The following is a 22157-nucleotide window of genomic DNA, read 5'->3' on the forward strand; positions in this document are numbered from 1 at the left end:
TTAGTACTGTTGTAAAAGGGTATAGACTCCAGTGCATATAGTCAAAAAAGGTAATAGTCAGAAGAAATGTTACATTCAACGAGTCTGAGATGCTCAAGTCACATTAGCATAAAAACTCCCATGAAGGCAGCCATAATAGTAAAGTACCTTGTGAGTCGCAGAAGGTGAAGTTTATTACGCCAAAAGAATCAGGAGTCACTAATGGAGAGCATGGGCAACTTGAAGTTGATAGTCCAATCATGATATCTTTAAGCCAACCTGACTTAATTGCAACAAATAGGCCGAGAAGAGAGACACGTCTACCGGCACGTTATGAAGACTTTGTGACGTATGCACTGCCAGCAAAAGGAGATCAGATCCTAACCACTTACAAAAAAGCCATACAATCTAGTGAACAGACTGAATGGAAAAGTGCAAATAGCGAGGAGATGCAGTCTCTTTATAAGAACCAGACATGGGAGCTTGTGCCGCTTCCAAATGGGAAGAAGTCAATTGGTTGTATGTGGGTTTTCAATAAAAAAGATGATCAAGCTGCTAAAAGTGGGGTGCGATTCAAAGCTAGATTGGTAGCCAAGGGCTACGCTCAGACAGAGGGAATTGACTATAGTGAGGTATTCTCTCCTGTTGTGAAACATTCATCCATTCGGATATTGATAGCTTTGGTTGCACAATATGACCTTGAGTTAGCCCAGCTTGATGTGAATACAACTTTCTTACATGGTGATCTGGAGGAGGAGATTTATATGTCTCAACCGGAAGGTTTTAAAGAAGCCGGTAAAGAAAAATTGGTTTGCAATTTGAAGAAATCTCTCTATGGTTTGAAGCAGTCACCTCGGCAGTAGTACAAACGTTTCGACCGCTTCATGATTGACTCGAAAAACTCTCGTTGCTAATATGATCACTGTGTGTATTTCGAACATCTTGCAGATGGATATTTCATATATTTGCTTTTATATGTTGATGACATGTTGATTGCATGTAAAAGCAAGGTGGAGATAGATTGATTGAAAACTCAACTGAGTTTGAAATGAAAGATCTAGGAGAAACACGAAGAATATTGGGGATGGAGATCAACAGATATAGGGTGAAAAGCACAATGCACCTTACTCAGAAGCAGTATCTGGAGAGAGTATTACAATGTTTCAACATGAACTCAAAGACGAAGCCAGTAAGTACTCCAATGGCCCCGTATTTCAAGCTCAGTGCATTGCAGTCTCCTAAAAGCAATGAAGAGCGAGACTCTATGAAAAATGTCCCGTATGCAAGTATTGTGGGAAGCTTAGTGTATGCCATGATGTGTACACGACCTGATATCTCCCAGGCTGTCAGCTTAGTCAGCCGATATATGCATAATCCTAAAAAAACACATTGGCATGCGGCTAAATGAATTCTACGGTACATTCTAGGGACCGTTAGAATGTACCGTAGATCTTGGTTTGAAGTTCAAGAAGAGTGAAGATAGTCTAGTAACTGGATATGTTGACTCAGACTATGCTGGTGATCTTGACAAACGACGATTGACAATTGGATATGTGTTCACTATGGCAGGAGGACCAGTTAGTTGGCGATCTAATTTGCAGTCTACAATTGCATTATCCTCAACAGAGGCCGAATACATGGCTGTGACAGAAGCCGTGAAAGAAGCCATTTGGTTACAGAGACTGGTGACAGATTTGGGCTTTAAATAGCAAGAGGTTATCGTTTACTGTGACAGTCAAAGTGCAATTCATTTGCCAAGAATCAAGTATATCATTTTCGAACAAAGCACATAGATGTCCATTTTTACTTCATACCTGAGATATTAGATGAAGGGGACATTCTACTTCAAAAGATTAGCGCTGAAGACAATCTAGCAGATATGTTAACGAAAGTCGTCATAGGGATCAAATTCCAACACTGTTTGGAATTGATCAATATCTCACACTGCTGAGCACCTTTGAGTGCGTTGGTGCCTTAGGGCACATTTGATAGCGGAAATCTCTCATGGCAGATATAACGAGTATTTCAATAAGGGGGTGAAATCATTTGGAGGAAGCAATAATTTGCAACAGCTTAATATGGCACACATGGGTAGAAGGGGTGATTGTTAAAATATCAACCCAAGTGTAAACAGTAGCTCCTCAAAAGTCTTAGATAGCGGCTCCAAATATCAAGCTTGTGTCTTATAGCCCCTTTAATTGTTTGTTTGTCTCCTGAAGCTTCTCCAATAAAAAGAGATTATCTTGTAAACGAAATAGTGTCAGTCTGTGTGGGAAATACATAGAACACGGGCCATTTGTAGAGATAGAGATAGTTTGGTTGAGGTTTGTATATTTTGTACAAATACTTTGAAATCTATTGTTTCCGCTCCAGTGGATGTAGGCAAGTTGTCGAACCACTTACATATTGTCTCTATCTCGTGTTTGGGTGTGATTTTGGATCGTTTTGGTACAACAAGACTTTTATAAAATTAAGGGGTCATATACAACTATTAATTGACGGCATAAACACATATAAAACAACACCGGACATGATCACAAAGCTAGTTTGCTAGCTAGCGGATGCTTGAGTAACCAGGTGCTAGCTACATGACAGAAATGACCACATTTCATAATCGTAAACATATCGGGCCGTTCAGCTAGCAGATCGAGATAAACAAAACGGCCTTGCTCGCAATTAATTAGTTGATCATCAGAGTGCGTTTTAGAATTTTAACATGCAGTAGCTACCACAGATCTAAACGTCAAAAAAGACTAGAGGTTGTTGAAGAACTCTTAGATAGGGACGCTGGATGACATAGTTGCCTGGGGGGTCATAGTTGCAACTGGTAATGGTGCCCCCGTTGTTGCATCACACTTTAGCACACCCTAAGCGCACGGAGTTCCTCCAAACCACCTGAGTGTAGTGGCGGCACTCCACATCGACACAGGAATTGGAGTTGTAGTCATACTTTTGCTTCTCTGCCACCCACATGTTCACAGCAGCTGTGCCCGAAAGGTACTCAGCGCTGCCCCATGCAAGGTTCTCACCATAAGGCCCTCCCGAATGCACAAGCTTGCAGCTGCCTTTGAGTTTGTTAACGTAGTTCCATGCATAAGAAGCTACCTTCGCATCCCATCTCATTGGCCCGACACCAACGCTTGCACGAGCGGCTTTGTGCACATTGAGGTAGTCTTGTGGGGAGTTCTAGGCAATGGAGATGTGGAATATGGCCAAGCTTACGACCCAAACAATTGCTAGAGAAAGCCTCATGAACATCATCCTATTGGTTTCTTTTATTACACGCACAATGCAAAACAAAATCTTAGACAATTGATTGATAAAGAAACTGGACATGGATGCAGGGTATATATACATAGAGAGAGAGAGAGAGAGAGAGAGAGAGAGAGAGTGGAAGATTATGATCTAAATAAGTCTATAAAGGCATGCATGATTGTTGAAGAGCATTAAAACAATGTAGCCTCCAGAAACATGCATGGCCCTTGGACATAAATCTAATAGCCATCGCCTTCGGGTAGCTTAAAGATAAGATTGTTTAGTGGCACTAGCTTGATTAAATTTGACTTTCCCTGTAAAAAATTATAAAGGTACCTTGTTTTACATAAATAACGTATACAAGACAAATTCTATAAAGTATGTGCACCCTTTATCTCCATCATTTTGGATGATAAAGTTCATGGTAGGCTAGGCACTGTTTTATTTTAGAAAGAACAAATTGCCATCGCAAACTTGTCTTGTTTTTCACTCGCAAGTGCTTCCTTTCCAATTCCAAAGTTGTAATTTTTTTTTTTAATTTTTTGTGATTATAAGTTATTTATAATCATTGCTTAATCGGTAATGTTTTATACCATTAATTACAAACGAACATTCAATAATCACAAAAATCCAAGTTCAATCCTCTATCTCCAGCGATAAGTATCGAGGAAAGATTAAATATTTTAGAATTTATTATCATTAGGTACTGATCCTGTGATTTTTCTTTATTTATACCATTAATAGAGATTAACTAATAACATAAATATTAATCATTATTTTATACCTCCTTTTGTCCGGCTATCAAAAGGTACAAAGGAAGAACAATAACCACACCCGAACACATTATAATTTTACTAGACAAATTATACCCCTCATAGTCTTCAAGACCAATATTTTAAAATGGGCGTTCACCATCGTAATTACCGGTAGGATCGTAGTTGCAAGTCATAAAGATCCCCCCATCCTTATTACACTTGACCCTGGCACACCCAAGACGCTTGGTGTCGCGCCAGACAACTTGGGTGTAGTGCAGGCACTCACCACCCTTACACGAGTTGGACTTGCGATCGTAGTATTGTTTCTCATCCACCCACATCTTCACAGCCTCTAGTGCGGTGAAGGTACCCCATCCTTGTGCCATGTTCTCCCCATAGGGTCCATCGGAATTCACAAAATTGCAATCTCTCCTCTTGTTAGCAAAATTCTCGGCAAAGACTTGCAGTGTGTGGTTCCATGTTAGAGGAGGAACACCGACTTCGGCACGGGCAGCATTGTGGGCGTCGAGAAAGTCTTGGTTGGAATTTTGTGCCAGGGAGGCTTGTATTAGGGTGAACCCAATAAAGCATATTGCTAGAAAAAACTTGCTAAGCACCATTTTAGAAGGCTAGCTTGTGAAGTTAATTAATAGCTAGATTTGTGGTGGCCGTTGGTGGGAAAATTGGGGCATATGATCTCGGTTTTTATAAGCCGCTTTGATCTACATGTTAGGTGTACATACTATATATGGTGATAGCTAGTGAATATCAGTTGTCGTATCTCCCAATTTCTCTCCGTTATAATCTCAACTTAATTATAGGTAATTAGGTAGAACGGATGTTGTTAGTCCTAGCCTATATATATATATGATCTAATTATATACATGGCTGTGATACATTTTCTCCCTCACGCTTTAAACGTCTTTGACCACTTTTATTGGGAATGAATTAAGGGAGGACAATGTTTTGTCATCTTCAAATAACTCCTAATTTCTAAAGAAAGAAATAGTCGGGTATGTAGACTTTTCGTACTATATATTGTTATTATTATTAAATGATATATTTTAATAATTATTTTTTCAATGAGATCATGATAGAAATTGGATACATTTAATTAGGAATCAAGATCCTAATAATGCTATATACAATTTTAAAATGTACAATTATTACTCACTCATTTTAAAAAAAAAGTACTAGAGTCCACTTTAAAAAAATATTTTTTTTTATATAGGTTGTAGATTTACGTACCCATTTTCTTTAAAGTGAGTTTGCATACTCTAGGACTACTAATATAATTTTATTCTTTATATATAGGATATCCACTGTCCACGTATGTAAAAATAGATTCACCATGCATATATGGCAATTATTAAAGTCATAAAACGTTGAAGATTTGTTACGAGAGAAATGATATTTGCTGTCGTAGGTATGCAAATCTCTTGCATTTGTTTTTAAAAAAGTAAATAAATCTAGTATATACCCATATGAAAAATTATTTTTTTAATAATAAACTCTACTATTTTTTCAAAGTGGACAGGCTTGCAATAATTCTAGGACGGTATCTAGAATTATTCTACGTTAATATTTAATACGACTAACTTGTACTTCGTATTTCTTGTAGCATTTTGTTTTTGTTTTCAACTAACCTTCAAAGTCCTTTCCATGATTAATTTATGTTTTTAAAATAAATACTAATTTCACACGAAAGCATAGAATATAATTTGAAAGAAATTTCGATCTGTGCTTGGTCCGGTTACTAAAATAATGAATTAAATAACTAATTAACCCACCTTACTAATTTAACGTGGCTTTCGAGTCTTGATTAGACAAAGATATATATTTCCCTATCTGCAGCACATAATCTATTCCAGACAGGCTAGTTAATTAATCAACATAAACTATGAATTGAGATTGAGAAAAAAATACTGCACAAAAAGAAAACTTTGAAAAATAATGATTAATTAAAAAATTAGAAATTGTTTCATGAAGCCTACTACAAGTTGATCGGCTTAATTAGCTTCAAAATTTGAAATTGTGAGAACTTTCTTAAAAATTGAATATCTAAATTATTGCATGAAAATAAAATACGTAAGTAAACAAAAATCCCTCCAAAATTTTGGTCAAAATTGAAATTAGAATTACTTTCAAAACTTGAAATGAAATATTTTCTAAAAAGACAAAACTGATATTACCCCGATCTAAAGAAGATTAAGTTTTTATTATCATAATTGCTCAGATTCACCTTCTTAAAGTGGTTGAACGTAATCAATGTAGAATCTAGATCCAGATTCCCCACATCAATTTGGATAACTTGCATAATTAATTGAGAAATGATACTTATAGTTCTAGAATGTGTAAGTTCTGCACACTCCCTTTAAAAAAGTGGTTAAATCTATAACTAATATGAAAAAAAATTATTTTTTAATAATAAACCAATTTTTTTTTTTAAAAAAAAAATGTTCACGAAACTTGCACACTATCTAACATTACTCTAAATAATTTGGATAGTAAGTGGCATGGATTGTTGTTTCTCTCCATTATATTCTCAATTGAACCGCTTCAAATATCTAATTATATACACAAATTCTTCATGCAACCGGTTGTGCAATCGGCGTATAATCACCACATCATGTTTCATGTAAGGGGGGGTTGGAAATCTCTTGGTGTCATGTAGGGAGGTAAGATTGAGTGAAACGGTGTGTTTCAATTAAATTAAAACACACCCGTTTGAACTTCTCTCATTTGGGGCTGCTTCCCATCATTCTCCATTTTCCCTTCCCCTTTCTCCTTTTTCCTTCTGAGAAATCAAAGTTGTAGCCTTGAGTGCGCATTTACAGCGCAATCACTTTGAAAAAAATGAATATATAAAAAACCCACATGAAAAAAAAATTAATTTTTTAATAGTGGACCCCACTCTTTTTAAAACGACTGCACGGTAGTGATATGATATTACTCAATGTCTATGATTCTTTAAGGAGGCTGGCAATGATAGTTCACTTACGTGGCTCTCAAAAAACTTAGTTGAGAATATTCACTGTGATTGAAAAGCTTGTTTTTGGGAGAAGTTTTGGCATCTCATAGGGAGGAACCTGTGAAAGGCTTGGGTAGAGCCTCTGATAAGGTTTAATTCATTTGATGGAGGATATGATGATAATTGTAATTGCGCACGGGCTTGCTTTTGCTCAAGTCTTGTACTTATTTCCTTCCACGGCTGTAAGTTGGGAGTTTGTCTAAGATATCTAAGAATACGTTTGACAACTTGCCAATGTGGAATTCTTGGACTATGCATATATTGACAAACTTTGTTGACGATAAATGAAATGTCAGGACAAGTGAAAGACATATATTGTAAGCAACTAACAACACTACGGTAAAGATGAGGGTCCTTAAAGGAGTTTCCTTCAAAGGCCGAAAGTTTTCGTGATGAGGACATTGGAGATGAAATTGATTTGGCATTATGCATATTTGTTCTTTTGAGAAGATCTGACACATATTTGGATTGACATAAGTACAAGCCTTGATTATTTCTAGAAATTTAAATTCCTAATAAATAATGAAGGTGTCCTAAGTCTTTAACAGCAAACGACATGCAAAGGTCAGAAATAAACTCATTAATTAATTGAAAACTGAAACCAGTTACAATAATGTCATCCACATATATCAAAACAAAAATAATATGAGATACATTTCGGTAAATAAAGAGAGAAGTATCAGATTTCTACTCTTGAAATCCAAGGGAAAATAACTTGGTGCTCAATTAAGAAAACCAGGCCCGAGGGGCCTATTTTTGGCCATAAATGGCATTTTTCAGTTTACACACATGAAGGGGAAAATAAGGATGAATAAAACCTCGGTGTTGTTGCATATAGATTGCTTCCTCCAGTCACCATGTAAAAATGCATTTTATATGTCTAACTGTTGCAATGGCCAATTGTAAGAAACTGCTAATTAAGCATAGTTGAGTCGAATTGTGGTCGGTTTGACTACAGAAGAGAAAGTATCATTGTAGTCAACCCCAGCTTGTTGATGAAATCCTTTAGCTACTAGGCGTGCTTTACGCCTTTCCAGTGTACCATTAGCATTCCATTTTGTTTTGAGGATCCATTTAGGTCCCCAAAACATTGAATGAATCTGATGGGGGAACTAAGTCCCACATGTGATTGTGAATAAGTGTATGAAATTCGGTTTGACCTAGATGCCTCAGTGTAAGAGATGGGTTCATCAAGAACTGGTGTAGGTGCTGAAATTGTGAGTGAGAGTGAAGGTTTTCGTGTAGGCCATGGCACCATACCATCTGTGCGAAGAAGAGGTTTCAGGGTGTTTACCTTTGGAGGAGATGGCGATGAATGTACAGGAGCAGCTGAACGAGGGGAAGTTGAATCCAGGGATTGAGGGAGGTCTGAATTTGGGGAAGATCCTGAATCGGGAAATGAAGCCAAGGTAAGTGTATGAGGTGAAGTTTGGCTTTGAATATTCGGTGGAGGACTGGGCTGAGTGCTAAATTGAATGGGATGCGAATGAGTGTTTCGCTCAGGAGAAGAGGGAGTGTTTAAGCGTCGTTGGGTTTTAGTGGTATGGTGTAGAGGAATGGGCCCTAGATGTGTGGAAGGAGTGCAATTTAAGTGAGGTAAAACCGTAGGTTGGTTACAGATTGAGTCGTTGGGCTGAAATTCAAAAGGAAATTGGGTTTCATTAAAGATGACATCCCTAGATGTGTACATCCGGCCAGATGGTTGATGAAGACTCTTATACCCCTTGTGATCGGGGCTATAGCCCATGAACACACAAAGTGTGGATTGAAGATCCATTTTCTGCTTATTATAAGGTCATAAATTTGGCCAACATGCGGTACCAACGATGCGAAGAAAATTATAATTGGGATTTTTTAAAAAAAACATCTAAAAAGGGGATTTATTTTTTAAAACAGGTGTAGGCATTCGATTAATTAAAAAAACAGATGTTTGGAACGCATCTGACCAATATTGAGAAGGCATGGAGGCTTGAGCTAAAAGCGACAAGCCAATCTCCACTATATGCCTGTGATGACATTTAATGGTTCCATTTTGTTCATGTGAATAAGGACATGTAATGGGATGTACAATGCCAAAAAATTGAAGAAGTTTTTTAAGAGGTCAGAATTCATTGCCCCAGTTAGATTGAACAACCATTACATTTAAAGAAAAGTAATTACTCGCATAACACAAAAAGGCAATAAAAATGTACAAACATCTGATTTTGATTGAATAGGAAAAAACCAAGTATATTTAGTGTGATCATCAATAGTGGAAAGATAATACCTACAACTGTTTGTGGATAAAGTTGGGGTCTGGACCCCACACATCTAGAAAAAGCAACTCCAATGATTTGATGGATCGTGAAGTAGTTAAAGGGTGCAGAAGTACATGAGTTTTGGCTTGTAAACAAGCATTAGAGTGATGAGTAGGCGCGTTTGAACTAGTAGGTAAATTAAAACTATGAATAACAAAGTTTGTGATACGTTGAGATGAGTGTCCTAGCCGAAGATGCCATTGAAAAGAAGAGGTTCGTTCACCAATGAAAGCTCGGGGAGACATAGATTCTGACGATGAAGTAGTGGACTCCGGAGGTAAGACATACAAACCATTGTTTGTGGTGCCCCGAAGTAGAACCCCCCAAGTTTGTAAATCTTTTACAAGAAAAAAATTAGAATAAAATTCAAAATAAACAGAATTATCAGAACAAAACTGACGCATAGATAGCAAATTTTTTGTTATTGAGGGAACATAAAAAATTTTAGAAAGAAGAAAATTTCCAGAAGCAGTATGAAGCTGTGCTGAACCAGTGTGCTGTATGGGCATGGTTGAGCCATCTTCGATGCTCACGTGGTTGGAGCCTCGATATGATGATGAATCCAAGTTGAGGTTGCTGAAATCAGATGTAAAATGGTGAGTGGAAGTAGTGTCAGGAACCTAGGAATTAATATGTGATGCAGGTGAAGTCGTGGTGGTCAAATTAGCAGATAAAGAGGGAGGGGGTGCTGACTAATAACTGTGATTAAACTTGTGATAGCATGAAAGGGCAGTATGCCAAGGTTTGTTACAAACTTGACAATGAGGGCGATTATCTGGGTGAGTGGAGGAGGTAGAGTTCGGCCTACCTCCTCGATGTCTCCCTCTAAAACCTTTGGCACCTTTCCCACGATTAGAACCATTAAAGGCTAGTGTCGGTTTGGAGGTAGTGAGATGGGCAGCAAATGAAGGACCAATGAGAAGAGTGTTGGTTTGATGCTGTAGCCGAGACTCATAATTTAAAAGAAAGCAACAAATCTGTTGTGGTGAAAGAGGGTCGGCACGGGTGGCAAGGGAGGTGATTAGTGCATCATACTTAGTGTTAAGCCCTACAAACAGGTAGACCGAAAACTCAGAGGAGGATATCAGCAGCCCAGCCGCACCCAACGAGGAGGAGAGAGTCTTGGCTTTATTGAAATATTTTGTTATGGACTCGGGACCTTTTTTGAGAGTGGCTAGTTTGTACTGGGTTTGCATAATGTGAGTAGAACACTGAGAAACAAACAAGGTAGTCAATGTATCCCAGACCACTCTAGCCGTAGCACACTCCAGGACTTGTGCGTGGATAGGTTCATATAAAAACGAATTTATGGTAGACAACATACGTTGGTCCAGTAGTAGCCATTGGTTCATATAAACACGTACATGCATGTTTTCAAGTAGTACAGAGTTACAAATTAAATAGAGAAAGGGAAGCCATGCATGATTGTGAATTCAATCACTGTTCGTGTATTCTTCAGTCAAGGGGAGATCAATGCCAACAATATGGTCAGATGATCCTGATCTCATTTCTCGCTTACTGTTTGAACTCTTAATTTTGTGAATAAGAAAATCGTCGCCGGACTTCATTGGGTCCCAAAGGACCTAGCCGGACACTCCAATCATGATTAAGTTATCGATCACTCTTTTCTTATCTCTAGTGAAATTCAAGAGAGAGTGAGTGAAAGCATTTTCTTTCCTTCGTCTCTATCCTCTTTCCATCTTATAGAGTGACCTTTTATAAGATTTTTAGAGCATGACATGATAGATGCTTATCATGTCATGTCATGATTGGTTAGATATAGTTAGGATCACTACAAGGAAATTTAAAAAAAAAAAAAAAAGAAGGTTAAAATTAGAACGTCTGATCTAATGGAAATAGACAAATATTACATGCTTCAAGTTTTTTTTTATTATATAATAAAAACTTTTGGGGCCACAATTTAATTAAGTTTTTATTTAAGAAGAATTTAATTTTTTATTGGGGTTATATATATTTTTTAATTTTAAAAAAGAACTAAATATTTATAAATTATCAAGTTTTCTGAACAAAACAATTACTAACCATATTTTGGGTATATAAGTACTTGAACGGGTTAATTATTTTAAACATTTTGTATGTGGGGCAAGAATTAAGTTTTTTTTTTTAGATCATGAAGGAAAAATGGTTAATTTGCCTCGATCTGCTCTCTTGAATCCGGCGGTGATATTTTAATCCTATGTATAGATCCTTAATATATGTATATCGAAAATGATATCCGCATGTGACTTTGAGCAAGAATCGTGCAAGAACGTCTATGTGGAAAATAAAACGATGCGTTTCGCACGAACGATCCATTCAGTTTCAAAGAGCACAAAACTGGGGGAGGGAGGTTTAGTAACTGGGTTGTCCTTGAATTCCTTCTACTTCTTACTGGAAATATTGCTGATTTGTAAAACTTGGATGTAGAAATCCAAGATGAAGATAAGGCTTTACTTTTATTAAATTTCTTGTTTGATACGTATGAACATTTGATTACCATATTTTTGCATGGGAAGGAAAATATTAGTTTTAACGATGTATCTAGTGTTTTGATAAATAATGAATACCGCAGAAAAGATAAGGAGGTACAGCTAAATACATCAAATGAAGCCTTTACAGTAAGAGGGAGACTGAAGTCAAGGTATCCAGGAAAGAAGAAGGATTCTCAATCGAGAACACGAGCCGCATCACGTGGTTCATTAGTCGACAGAAGACTCGTCAAAGATGAATGTGCTTTTTGTCACAACAAAGGACATTGGAAAAAGGATTGTCCCAAGCTAAAGAGGCAACAGAAGAACCAACCCTCCATACCCAAGGTCGCCAACAGAGATGAAGATGCAGATCTTACCTTAACAGGTTTATCATTTATTTGTCATTCTGATGAATGGATAATGGATTCCGGGTGTACCTATCACATGTGTCCCAATTGGGACTGGTTTACTAACTTCACAAAGAGTGATGGAGCAGTACTTATCAGCAACAATAATTCCTTTAAGACTTAGGAATAGGACGCATTCGGCTGAAGCTGCATGATGGAACTGTCAGGACATTGACAGAAGTTCGGTACGTTCCAGACTTGCAGAAGAATCTTATCTCACTTGGAACTCTGGATTCAAAGGAATTCAGAATCACCATAGAAGATGGAATTCTCAAGGTGGTAATGAGAATTTAGGTGACTATGAACGGCTTAAGGCGAGGAAATTTGTACTTCTTGCAAAGAAGTACTGTTAGTAGAAGAGCTTCCACAGTCTGTGAGAAGCTAGATGAGACTGATGCTGACACCACCAGGCTTTAGCATATACGTTTGGGACACGCCAGAGAAAAGGCTTTGCAAACACTTGTAAAGCAATGCTTACTCAAAGGTGCCAAAACTGGTAAATTGACTTTCTGTGAAGATTGTGTATTACGGAAGCAGACACGAATCAGGTTCAGAACCGCAGTCCATAATACACAGGGGATACTTGACTATATACACTCTGATGTTTGGGGACCTACCAAGAATGTATATTTGGGAGGTAAACATTGGTTTGTAACATTTGTTGATGATTATTCTCGTCGTGTGTAGGTGTACACGATGAAGCATAAAGATGAAGAGTTAAAGATCTTCCTTGATTGGAAGAAAATGATCTTGACTCAAACCGGCAGGAAGATCAAGCGGCTTAGATCAGATAATGGAGGTGAGTATACTCTAGACCCCTTCATGGAAGTATGCTGGAAAGAGGAAATTGTTAGACACTTCACTGTACGAGGAACACCGCAACAAAATGGTGTAGCGGAACGGATGAATCATACTTTACTAGAGAAAGTACAGTGTATGTTACTGGATGCTGGATTTAGAAAATAAATTTGGGCTGAAGCTGTGACATATGCCTGCCACCTCATCAACCGATTACTCGTAGCTGCCAATGGCGGGAAGACACCCATTGAAATATGGAAAGGTACACATGCTACTGATTATGACTTTTTACACATTTTTGGATGTCTAGCTTACTATCATGCTAAAGAAAGTAAGCTTGATCCTAGAGTTAAGAAAGTAAAATTCTTAGGTTTTAGTACTAGTGTAAAAGGGTATAGACTCTGGTGCATAGAGTCAAAGAAGGTAATAGTAAGAAGAAATGTTACATTCAACGAGATGCTCAAGTCACATGAGCATAAAGACTCCAATGAAGGCAACCATGATAGTAAAACACCTTGTGAGTCACAGAAGATGAAGTTTATTACGCCAAAAGAATCAGGAGTCACTAATGGAGAGCATGGGCAACTTGAAGTTGATAGTCCAGTCACGATATCTTTAAGCCAACCTGAATTAATTGCAACAAACAGGCCGAGAAGAGAGACACGTCTACCGGCACGTTATGAAGACTTTGTGACGTATGCACTGCCAACTAAAGGAGATCAGATCCTAACCACTTACAAAAAAGCCATACAGTCTAGTGAACAGACTGAATGGAAAAGTGCAATGAGCGAGGAGATGCAGTCTCTTCATAAGAACCAGACATGGGAGCTTTCAATAAAAAAGATGATCAAGCTGCTAAAAGTGGGGTGCGATTCAAAACTAGATTGTTAGCTAAGGGCTATGCAGAGGGAATTGACTATAGTGAGGTATTCTCTCCTGCTGTGAAACATTCATCCATTCGGATATTGCTAGCTTTGGTTGCACAATATGACCTTGAGTTAGCCCAACTTGCTGTGAATACAACTTTCTTACATGATGATTTGGAGGAGGAGATTTATATGTATCAACCGGAAGGTTTTAAAGAAGCTGGTAAAGAAAAATTTGTTTGCAACCTGAAGAAATCTCTTTATGGTTTGAAGCAGTCACCTCGGCAGTGGTACAAACGTTTCGATTGCTTCATGATTGACTCGAAATACACTCGTTGCCAATATGATCATTGTGTGTATTTCGAACAACTTGTAGATGGATCTTTCATATATTTGCTTTTATATGTTGATGACATGTTGATTGCATGTAAAAGTAAGGTGGAGATAGATCGATTGAAAACTCAATTGAGTCAAGAGTTTGAAATGAATGATCTAGGAGAAGCATGAAGAATATTGGGGATGGAGATCAACAGAGATAAGGTGAAAAGCACAGTGCACCTTACTCAGAAGCAGTATCTGGAGAGAGTACTATAACGTTTCAACATGAACTCGAAGACGAAGCCAGTAAGTTCTCCAATGGCCCCATATTTCAAGCTCAGTGCATTGCAGTCTCCTAAAAGTGATGAAGAGCGGGACTATATGAAAAATGTCCCGTATGCAAGTATTGTGGGAAACTTAATGTATGCCATGGTGTGTACACAACCTGATATCTCCCAGGCCGTCAGCTTAGTCAGCCGATATATACATAATTCTGAAAAGACACATTGGCATGCGGCTAAATAGATTCTACGGTACATTCTAGGGACCATAGATCTTGGTTTGAAGTTCGAGAAGAGTGAAGATAGTCTAGTAACTGGATATGTTGACTCAGACTATGCTGGTGATCTTGACAAACGACGATTGACAATTGGATATGTGTTCGCTATGGCTGGAGGACCAGTTAGTTGGCGATCTAATTTGCAATCTACAATTGCACTATCCTCAACAGAGACTGAATACATGGCTGTGACAGAAGCTGTGAAAGAAGTCATTTGGTTACAGAGACTGGTAACAGATTTGGGCTTTAAACAGTAAGAGGTTATCGTTTGCTGTGACAGTTAGAGTGCAATTCATCTGGCCATGAATCAAGTGTATCATTCTTGAACAAAGCACATAGATGTCCACTTTTACTTCATACGTGAGATATTAGATGAATGGGACATTCTACTTCAGAAGATTAACATTGAAGACAATCTAGCAGATATGTTAATGAAAGTCGTCACAGGGATCAAATTCCAACACTGTTTGGAATTGATCAATATCTCACACTGCTGAGCACCTTCGAGTGCGTTGGTGCCTTAGGGCACATTTGATAGCGGAAATATCTCATGGCAGATATAACGAGTATTTCAATAAGGGGGTGAAATCATTTGGAAGAAGCAATAATTTGCAGCAGCTTAATATGGCACACATGGTAGAAGGGGTGATTGTTAAAATATCAACCCAGGTGTAAACAGTAGCTCCTCAAAAGTCTTAGATAGCTGCTCCAAATATCACGCTTGTCTCGAAAATATCAAGCTTGTCTCTTATAGCCCCTTTAATTGTCTGTTTGTCTCCTGAAGCTTCTCCTATAAAAAGAGATTATCTTGTAAACAAAATAGTGTCAGTCCATGTGGGAAATACATAGAACACGGGCCATTTGTAGAGATAGAGATAGTTTGGTTGAGGTTTGTATATTTTGTATAAATACTTTGAAATCTATTGTTTCCGCTCCAATGGATGTAGGCAAGTTGCCGAACCAGTTATATATTGTCTCTATCTTGTGTTTTGGTGTGATTTTGGGTCGTTTTGGTACAACAAGACTTTTATAAAATTAAGGGGTCATATATAACTATTAATTGACGGCATAAACACATATAAAACAACACCAGACATGATCACAAAGCTAGGTTGCTAGCTAGCGGATGCATGAGTAACCAGGTGCTAGCTACATGACAGAAATGACCACATTTCAGAATCGTAAACATATCGGGCCGTTCAGCTAGCAGATCGAGATAAACAGAACGACCTTGCTTGCAATTAATTAGTTCATCATCATACTGCGTTTTAGAATTTTAACATGCAGCAGCTAGCATTGATCTAAACGTCAAAAAAGACCAGAGGTTGTTGAAGAACTCTTAGATAGGGATGTTGATTGACATAGTTGCCTGGGGGGTCATAGTTGCAACTGATAATGGTGCCCCCGCTGTTGCATCGTACTTTAGCACACCCCAAGCGCACGGAGTTCCTCGAAACCACCTGAGTGTAGTGGCGGCACTCCCCACTGACACAGGAATTGGAGTTGTAGTCATACTTTGGCTTCTCTGCCACCCACATGTTCACAGCAGCTGTGCGCGAAAGGTACTCAGTGCTACCCCATGCAAGGTTCTCGGCATAAGGCCCTCCTGAATGCACAAGCTTGCAGCTGCCTTTGAGTTTGTTAACGTAGTTCCGCGCATAAGAAGCTACCTTCGCATCCCATCTCATTGGCCCGACACCAACGCTTGCACGAGCGGCTTTGTGCGCATTAAGGTAGTCTTGTGGGGAGTTCTGGGCAAGGGAGACGTGGAATATATTAGAATAAATCCCATTGATGTACCTTAGTTACATGTGAGCTGAAAAATACCTCAAACAGTTGGTATTCGTTTTCTTTTTTTTACTGTAAATACCGTATAAACTATAGGTTGTTGTTGTCTACAGTTACATGTAATAGATTATATTCCTTTATTCCCTTTTCACAGTGTATAAATATACACACAGCAAAACACATCACTACAAGGAGAATTATATTCTGTGAAATGCTCTCTCTCTGTTTTCTTTACTCTTTGTTATCTAACATGGTATCACAGAGCCCATGACTCACAATCTTCGATCCATGGCTGCAGAGTCTCCTTCTCCTCCTCCTCCTCTCCCCCCTCCTTCAGCTCACTCCACCATTACCTCAGCTTTCTCACACATTGTCACCACGAAGCTATCCACCGAAAACTATCTCCTCTGGAAAGTGCAAACATCTGCATATTTGAGGCGTCAGGATCTATTCTCCTTCGTAGATGGCTACCCCTCACCTCCCGAATTTCTTCTTGCAACCTCAACTTCTCCCCCAAAATCAAATCCAGCTTTTCTTTCATGGCGCAAGACTGACCAACTTGTCCTAAGTATTCTTTTCTCCTCTCTTTCTGAATCTATCTTTGCCCATGTCCTCTCATCTACTACCTCTTATCAACTATGGACATCCCTTTCTTCCATGTTTTCCTTCCAATCTCAAGCTAAGGAATTCCAGATTCGGTTCCAACTCACAAATTTATCCAGGGGCGATCAATCTATATCTGATTATTTCGGGAGGGTTCGTAAACTTGTTGATTCCCTTACCTCTACTGGAACACAGTTATCTGATAAGGAGATGGTTACCTACTTACTCAATGGACTTGGTCCATCCTATGAACCCTTTGTTACATCAATCACTACCCGAGCTGATCCTATTCCATCTCATGAGCTTTATCAACTACTTGTCATTCATGAAACCCGCATGACCCATAATAATCGTTCTACTTTTTCCGTTGAACCATCTGTTCATTTTAGCTCTGCAAGCAAGGACCAACGTGGACGCAATCATATTCGAGGGGGACGTCAAGGTCGTGGTCGAGGTCGGTTTAATCCAAGCACCCGTGGTGGACGCACTTCCTCTACTTCAAACTTCTCGCAACAGTACAACTCACAACGTCCCATCTGTCTAGTATGTCAAAAGACAGGGCACATTGTGCTCCAATGTAGACACCGCTTTAATCACTCTTATCAATATGAAGCTCCAAGCTCCTTCTCAGCAAACTACACTGCACATAATCCATCTTCTGACTCGGTTTGTGTTATAAAAGGTGACAACCATTTATAACCTTACACTTGTCAAGTGGAGAGAAAAATAATAGTCTATGCTCGAGTAAGTGTACTGAGGTGGAAGGCTGCCAGGTTTTCTTATTTGCTTGTAATATGCTATAAAAGGGATCCATGTGATTCATCCATTTGTAAACAGAAAGTGAGAGATACATACAGGAGAACAAGGGAGAAAGAACTTGAGAAAAAAGAATATTTTATTGGAGAAAATAGAATCTGTGAGAGAGAGTTCTTAGTCTTGTACACAAATCTGTATGGTTCAAACTTGATCAATAAAATTACAAAGGCTTCTAGCTATTCCTGCCGTGGATGTAGATCATTAGGATCGAACCACGTAAACATTTTGTGTTCTTTACTAGTTTTCTTTACTGCATTTTAAAGTCCTTGGATTTCTTGGCACAATCTTGGCAGAGCAATTCTGCATTTGTTTGCATTTCATTAAGGCAGAATTACACCAGTTTGGTACCCCAATTCCGCAGCAACTCACCATCTTACGAATAATATGTCTAACTTGAATTTATCTTCTGAGCCTTATGCAGGTGGTGAGACCATTATAGTGGGAAATGGGGCTAGTATTTCCATAGAAAATTTCGATGACTCTTCTATACACCACAACTCTTCTTCTTTTCTTCTCTGTAACTAGCTTCATGTTCCTTCAATAACCAAAAATCTTGTATCTGTTCTAAAATTTTGTACTGACAACAACTGCTATTTCTGCTATTTTGAATTTCACTCTACCCATTTTTCTGTGAAGGACAAGGAGACATGGAAAATCCTCCTCACAGGGCCAACCCGTGATGGTCTCTACATTTTTCCCACCAATTTGTCTTCATCACCTTCTCCATCTGCTCATTTTGGCGAACACACTTCCTTTGATCAATGGCATAGAAGACTTGGGCATCCTTCCTTGGCTTTAGTCTCTCATGTACTGCACTCTAAGTGTTTGCCAGTTTACCCAAGAGAGTCAGTTTTTCAATGTTCTTCCTGTCCTCTTGCAAAATGTCATCAACTTCCCTTTCCTACTAGTCAGGCCTATTATACTAGGCCTTTAGAATTAATGTGTGCCGATATATGGGGCCCAGCCCATTATGTTTCTCACAATGGTTATAAATACTACATTTCCTTTGTTGATTGTTATACCCGTTTCACTTGGCTTTTTCCAATCAAACTCAAATTTGATGTACATCAAATTTTTTCATCGTTTTTACCATTTGTAGAATGATTGTTTAATACCAAGTTAATCACACTTCAAACTGATGGTGGCGGTGAGTTTAAACTACTCACAGCTATATGCAAACAACTTGGTATAACTCATCATTTTTCTTGTCCTCATACACATCAACAAAATGGACTAGTAGAACGCAAACACCGTCACATTGTTGAGACCGGACTTGCTCTTCTAGCCCATTCTTCTCTTCCTTTTTCTTATTGGGCCAAAGCCTTTGAAATTGCAGTTTATTTAATAAATTTGCTTCCTACTCCAACACTCAAAAATAAATCTCCTTACTCCATGGTTTACAATTCAGAACCGGATTACAAATTCTTAAAAGTTTTTGGTTATGAATGCTGGTCTAATTTAAGGCCTTATATTCCCCACAAACTCAATTTTTGGTCCACATCATGTGTTTTCTTGGGGTACAGCTTATCTCACAAAGGATATAAATGCATGGATTTTCAAACAAAAAGAATCTATATCTCCCGTGATGTACTCTTCAATGAAAACTCTTTTCTCTTTTCAAAATCCCGACCCACAAAGACCTCTCCCAAATCTAACCCTGCCCAAGCCCAACTACCCATTCTATATTCTTCAGCATTGAACCCACCATATCCTCCAACTAATTCAACCTCCTGCCCATCCATCCTTGGCCCAGGCCCAGCACTCCAAAACCTACCCGCTCCTATCACTTCTTCTTCTTCGTCGTCCTCAAATCTATCCAGCGCCGAAAACATTTCTCTTCCAAACTGTCCCACACCCGCATCGTCTCCTTCGTTTCCTACAACTATAGTTCCACCAAGATCACCCATCATAACACGAGCCCAAACCAACTCATCCCGTGCCCGAAATTTCACTGATGGAACTATCCTCTATCCCACTCGACATTGTCTTACTATTTCTGCACAGGTTCCAAATGAACCTTCAAGTTTCTCTCAAGCTTGTAAGTTCTCTGAATGGAAACAAGCCATGAAGCAGGAGTATGATGCGCTTCTTCAAAATGGCACTTGGACTCTTGTACCCCCTACTCCTCACACAAATGTTCTTGGCTGCCGATGGGTATTTCGCACAGAGACCCACGCTGATGGTTCATTTGAAAAGAGAAAGTCCGATTGGTTGCTAAAGGGTATTCAGCAACCTGGTATAGATTTTAATGACACCTTCAGCCCAGTGGTTAAGCCCTCCACAATTCGTCTTGTGCTTTCAATTGTTGTTTCCCGTGGGTGGCCATTGCACCAAATTGATATCCAAAATGCTTTTTTGCATGGATTATTAACTGATGATATTTACATGCAGCAACCTCAAGGTTTTGTGGATACCACTCTGCTATATCATGTCTGTAAGCTTCAAAAAGTCATATACGGCCTCAAGCAAGCTCCACGAGTTTGGTTTGCTCAGCTAAGTACTTGGTTACTGGATTATGGTTTTGTTGCCTCTAGAGCTGATCCATCACTCTTGATTTTTACACATCATGATACTCAGATTTATTTGCTAGTGTATGTGGATGACATAGTCATCACATCCTCAAAACAATCTGTTATTACCTCATTGATTCATGATTTGGGTTGTGCATTTCCTGTAAAAGACCTTGGCAGACTTGCCTTTTTCCTAGGCATAGAGGTTGATTATACTCATGAAGGGATTCTGCTATCTCAGCGCAAATACCTCAAACAGTTGCTTACCCGAAGTAAAATGATCCAAGCAAAAACTATGTCTTCACCCATGGCCGCATCTCTTAAATTGTGTAGACATGATATACCTGATTTTGAGGATGCCACATTATATAGGAGTATTGTGCGTGGTTTACAATATTTATCCATCACAAGACCCGACATCTCTTTTGCAGTAAACAAAGTCTATCAATTCTTGCATACACCCAAACTTTCCCACTGGAGTGCAGTCAAACGGATTTTAAGATATTTAAAATCCACAATCAATCATGGTTTACTTTTTGCATCAAAATCCAGCCTCACACTCCAAGCTTATTCTGATGCTGATTGGGGTGGATGTCCCGATGATCGTAGATCAACTGGAGGTTATTGCATATTCTTAGGAAAACACTTGATATCATGGAGCTCTAAGAAACAATCTACTATGGCCAGATCTTCCACAGAGGCAGAGTATAAATCAGTTGCCTCATCTGCTGCTGAACTTATTTGGCTACAAACTGTTATGTGTGAACTTGGCATCCATTTATCTCAAGCTCCAATTCTATGGTGTGATAACCTTGGTGCCACTTACCTCTCAGCAACTCCAGCGTATCATTCAAGAACAAAACATATGGATATTAACTATCATTTTATAAGAGATAGAGTGGCTGCCAATACCTTAAAAGTCTCATTCATCAGTTTCCAAGATCAAATTGCTAATGTGCTTACAAAGCCTCTTGTAGCTGACAAGTTTCTTCATTTCAAGAAGAGTCTCAATGTTGTAGACACACCCTTGAACTCGAAGGGGCGTATTAGAATAAATCCCGTTGATGTACCTTAGTTACATGTGAGCTAAGCAATACCTCAAACAGTTGGTATTCATTTTCTATTTTTCACTGTAAATATCGTAGAGACTATAGGTTGTTGCTATCTACGGTTACATGTAACAGATTATATTCCTTTATTCCATTTTCACACTGTATAAATATACACACAGCAGAACACATCAATACAAGGAGAATTACATTCTGTGAAATGCTCTCTCTCTGTTATCTAACAGAATATGGCCAAGCTTACGACACAAACAATTGCTAGAGAAAGCCTCATGAACATCATCCTATTGGTTTCTTTTCTTACACGCACAATGCAAAACAAAATCTTAGACAATTGATTGATAAAGAAACTGGACATGGATGCAAGGTATATATACATATAGAGCGAGAGCAAGAGAGAGAGAGAGAGTGGAAGATTATGATCTGAACAAGTCTATAAAGGCATGCATGATGTTGAAGAGCATTAAAAAAATGTAGCCTCCAGAAACATGCATGGCCCTTGGACATAAATCTAATAGCCATCGCCTTTGGGTAGCTTAAAGATAAGATTGTTTAGTGGCACTAGCTTGATCAAATTTGACTTTCCTTGTATAAAATTATAAAGGTACCTTGTTTTACATAAATAAGGTATACAAGA

The 22157-nt window shown here is 38.6% G+C and overlaps 3 protein-coding genes and 1 pseudogene across 3 annotated transcripts; 1 reads left to right on the forward strand and 3 right to left on the reverse strand.

Annotated features, from left to right (window-relative positions):
* Nucleotides 1–2715: 2715 nt before the first annotated feature.
* On the reverse strand, nucleotides 2716–3298 carry LOC108990448 (annotated as a pseudogene).
* Nucleotides 3299–3863: 565 nt separating this feature from the next.
* On the reverse strand, nucleotides 3864–4702 carry LOC108990449 (basic form of pathogenesis-related protein 1-like). The gene has a single exon (XM_018964417.2). It carries the CDS (start codon nucleotides 4607–4609, stop codon nucleotides 4130–4132), a length of 480 nt encoding a protein of 159 aa, XP_018819962.2. The 5' UTR covers nucleotides 4610–4702; the 3' UTR covers nucleotides 3864–4129.
* Nucleotides 4703–14462: 9760 nt separating this feature from the next.
* LOC118344159 (secreted RxLR effector protein 161-like) lies at nucleotides 14463–14993 on the forward strand. Its single transcript, XM_035684087.1, has 2 exons — nucleotides 14463–14609; nucleotides 14703–14993. Exons 1-2 carry the CDS (start codon nucleotides 14463–14465, stop codon nucleotides 14991–14993), a joined length of 438 nt encoding a protein of 145 aa, XP_035539980.1.
* A 1044-nt stretch (nucleotides 14994–16037) lies between these two features.
* On the reverse strand, nucleotides 16038–21839 carry LOC108981077 (pathogenesis-related protein 1-like). The gene is made up of 2 exons (XM_018952147.2): nucleotides 21753–21839; nucleotides 16038–16511 (listed from the first exon to the last, which is right to left on the reverse strand). The coding sequence occupies exons 1-2, from the start codon at nucleotides 21801–21803 to the stop codon at nucleotides 16038–16040; spliced, it is 525 nt and encodes a 174-aa protein (XP_018807692.1). The 5' UTR covers nucleotides 21804–21839.
* Nucleotides 21840–22157: the final 318 nt, after the last annotated feature.

The sequence above is a fragment of the Juglans regia genome, chromosome 13, assembly GCF_001411555.2.
Source record: "Juglans regia cultivar Chandler chromosome 13, Walnut 2.0, whole genome shotgun sequence".
Taxonomy (NCBI): domain Eukaryota; kingdom Viridiplantae; phylum Streptophyta; class Magnoliopsida; order Fagales; family Juglandaceae; genus Juglans; species Juglans regia.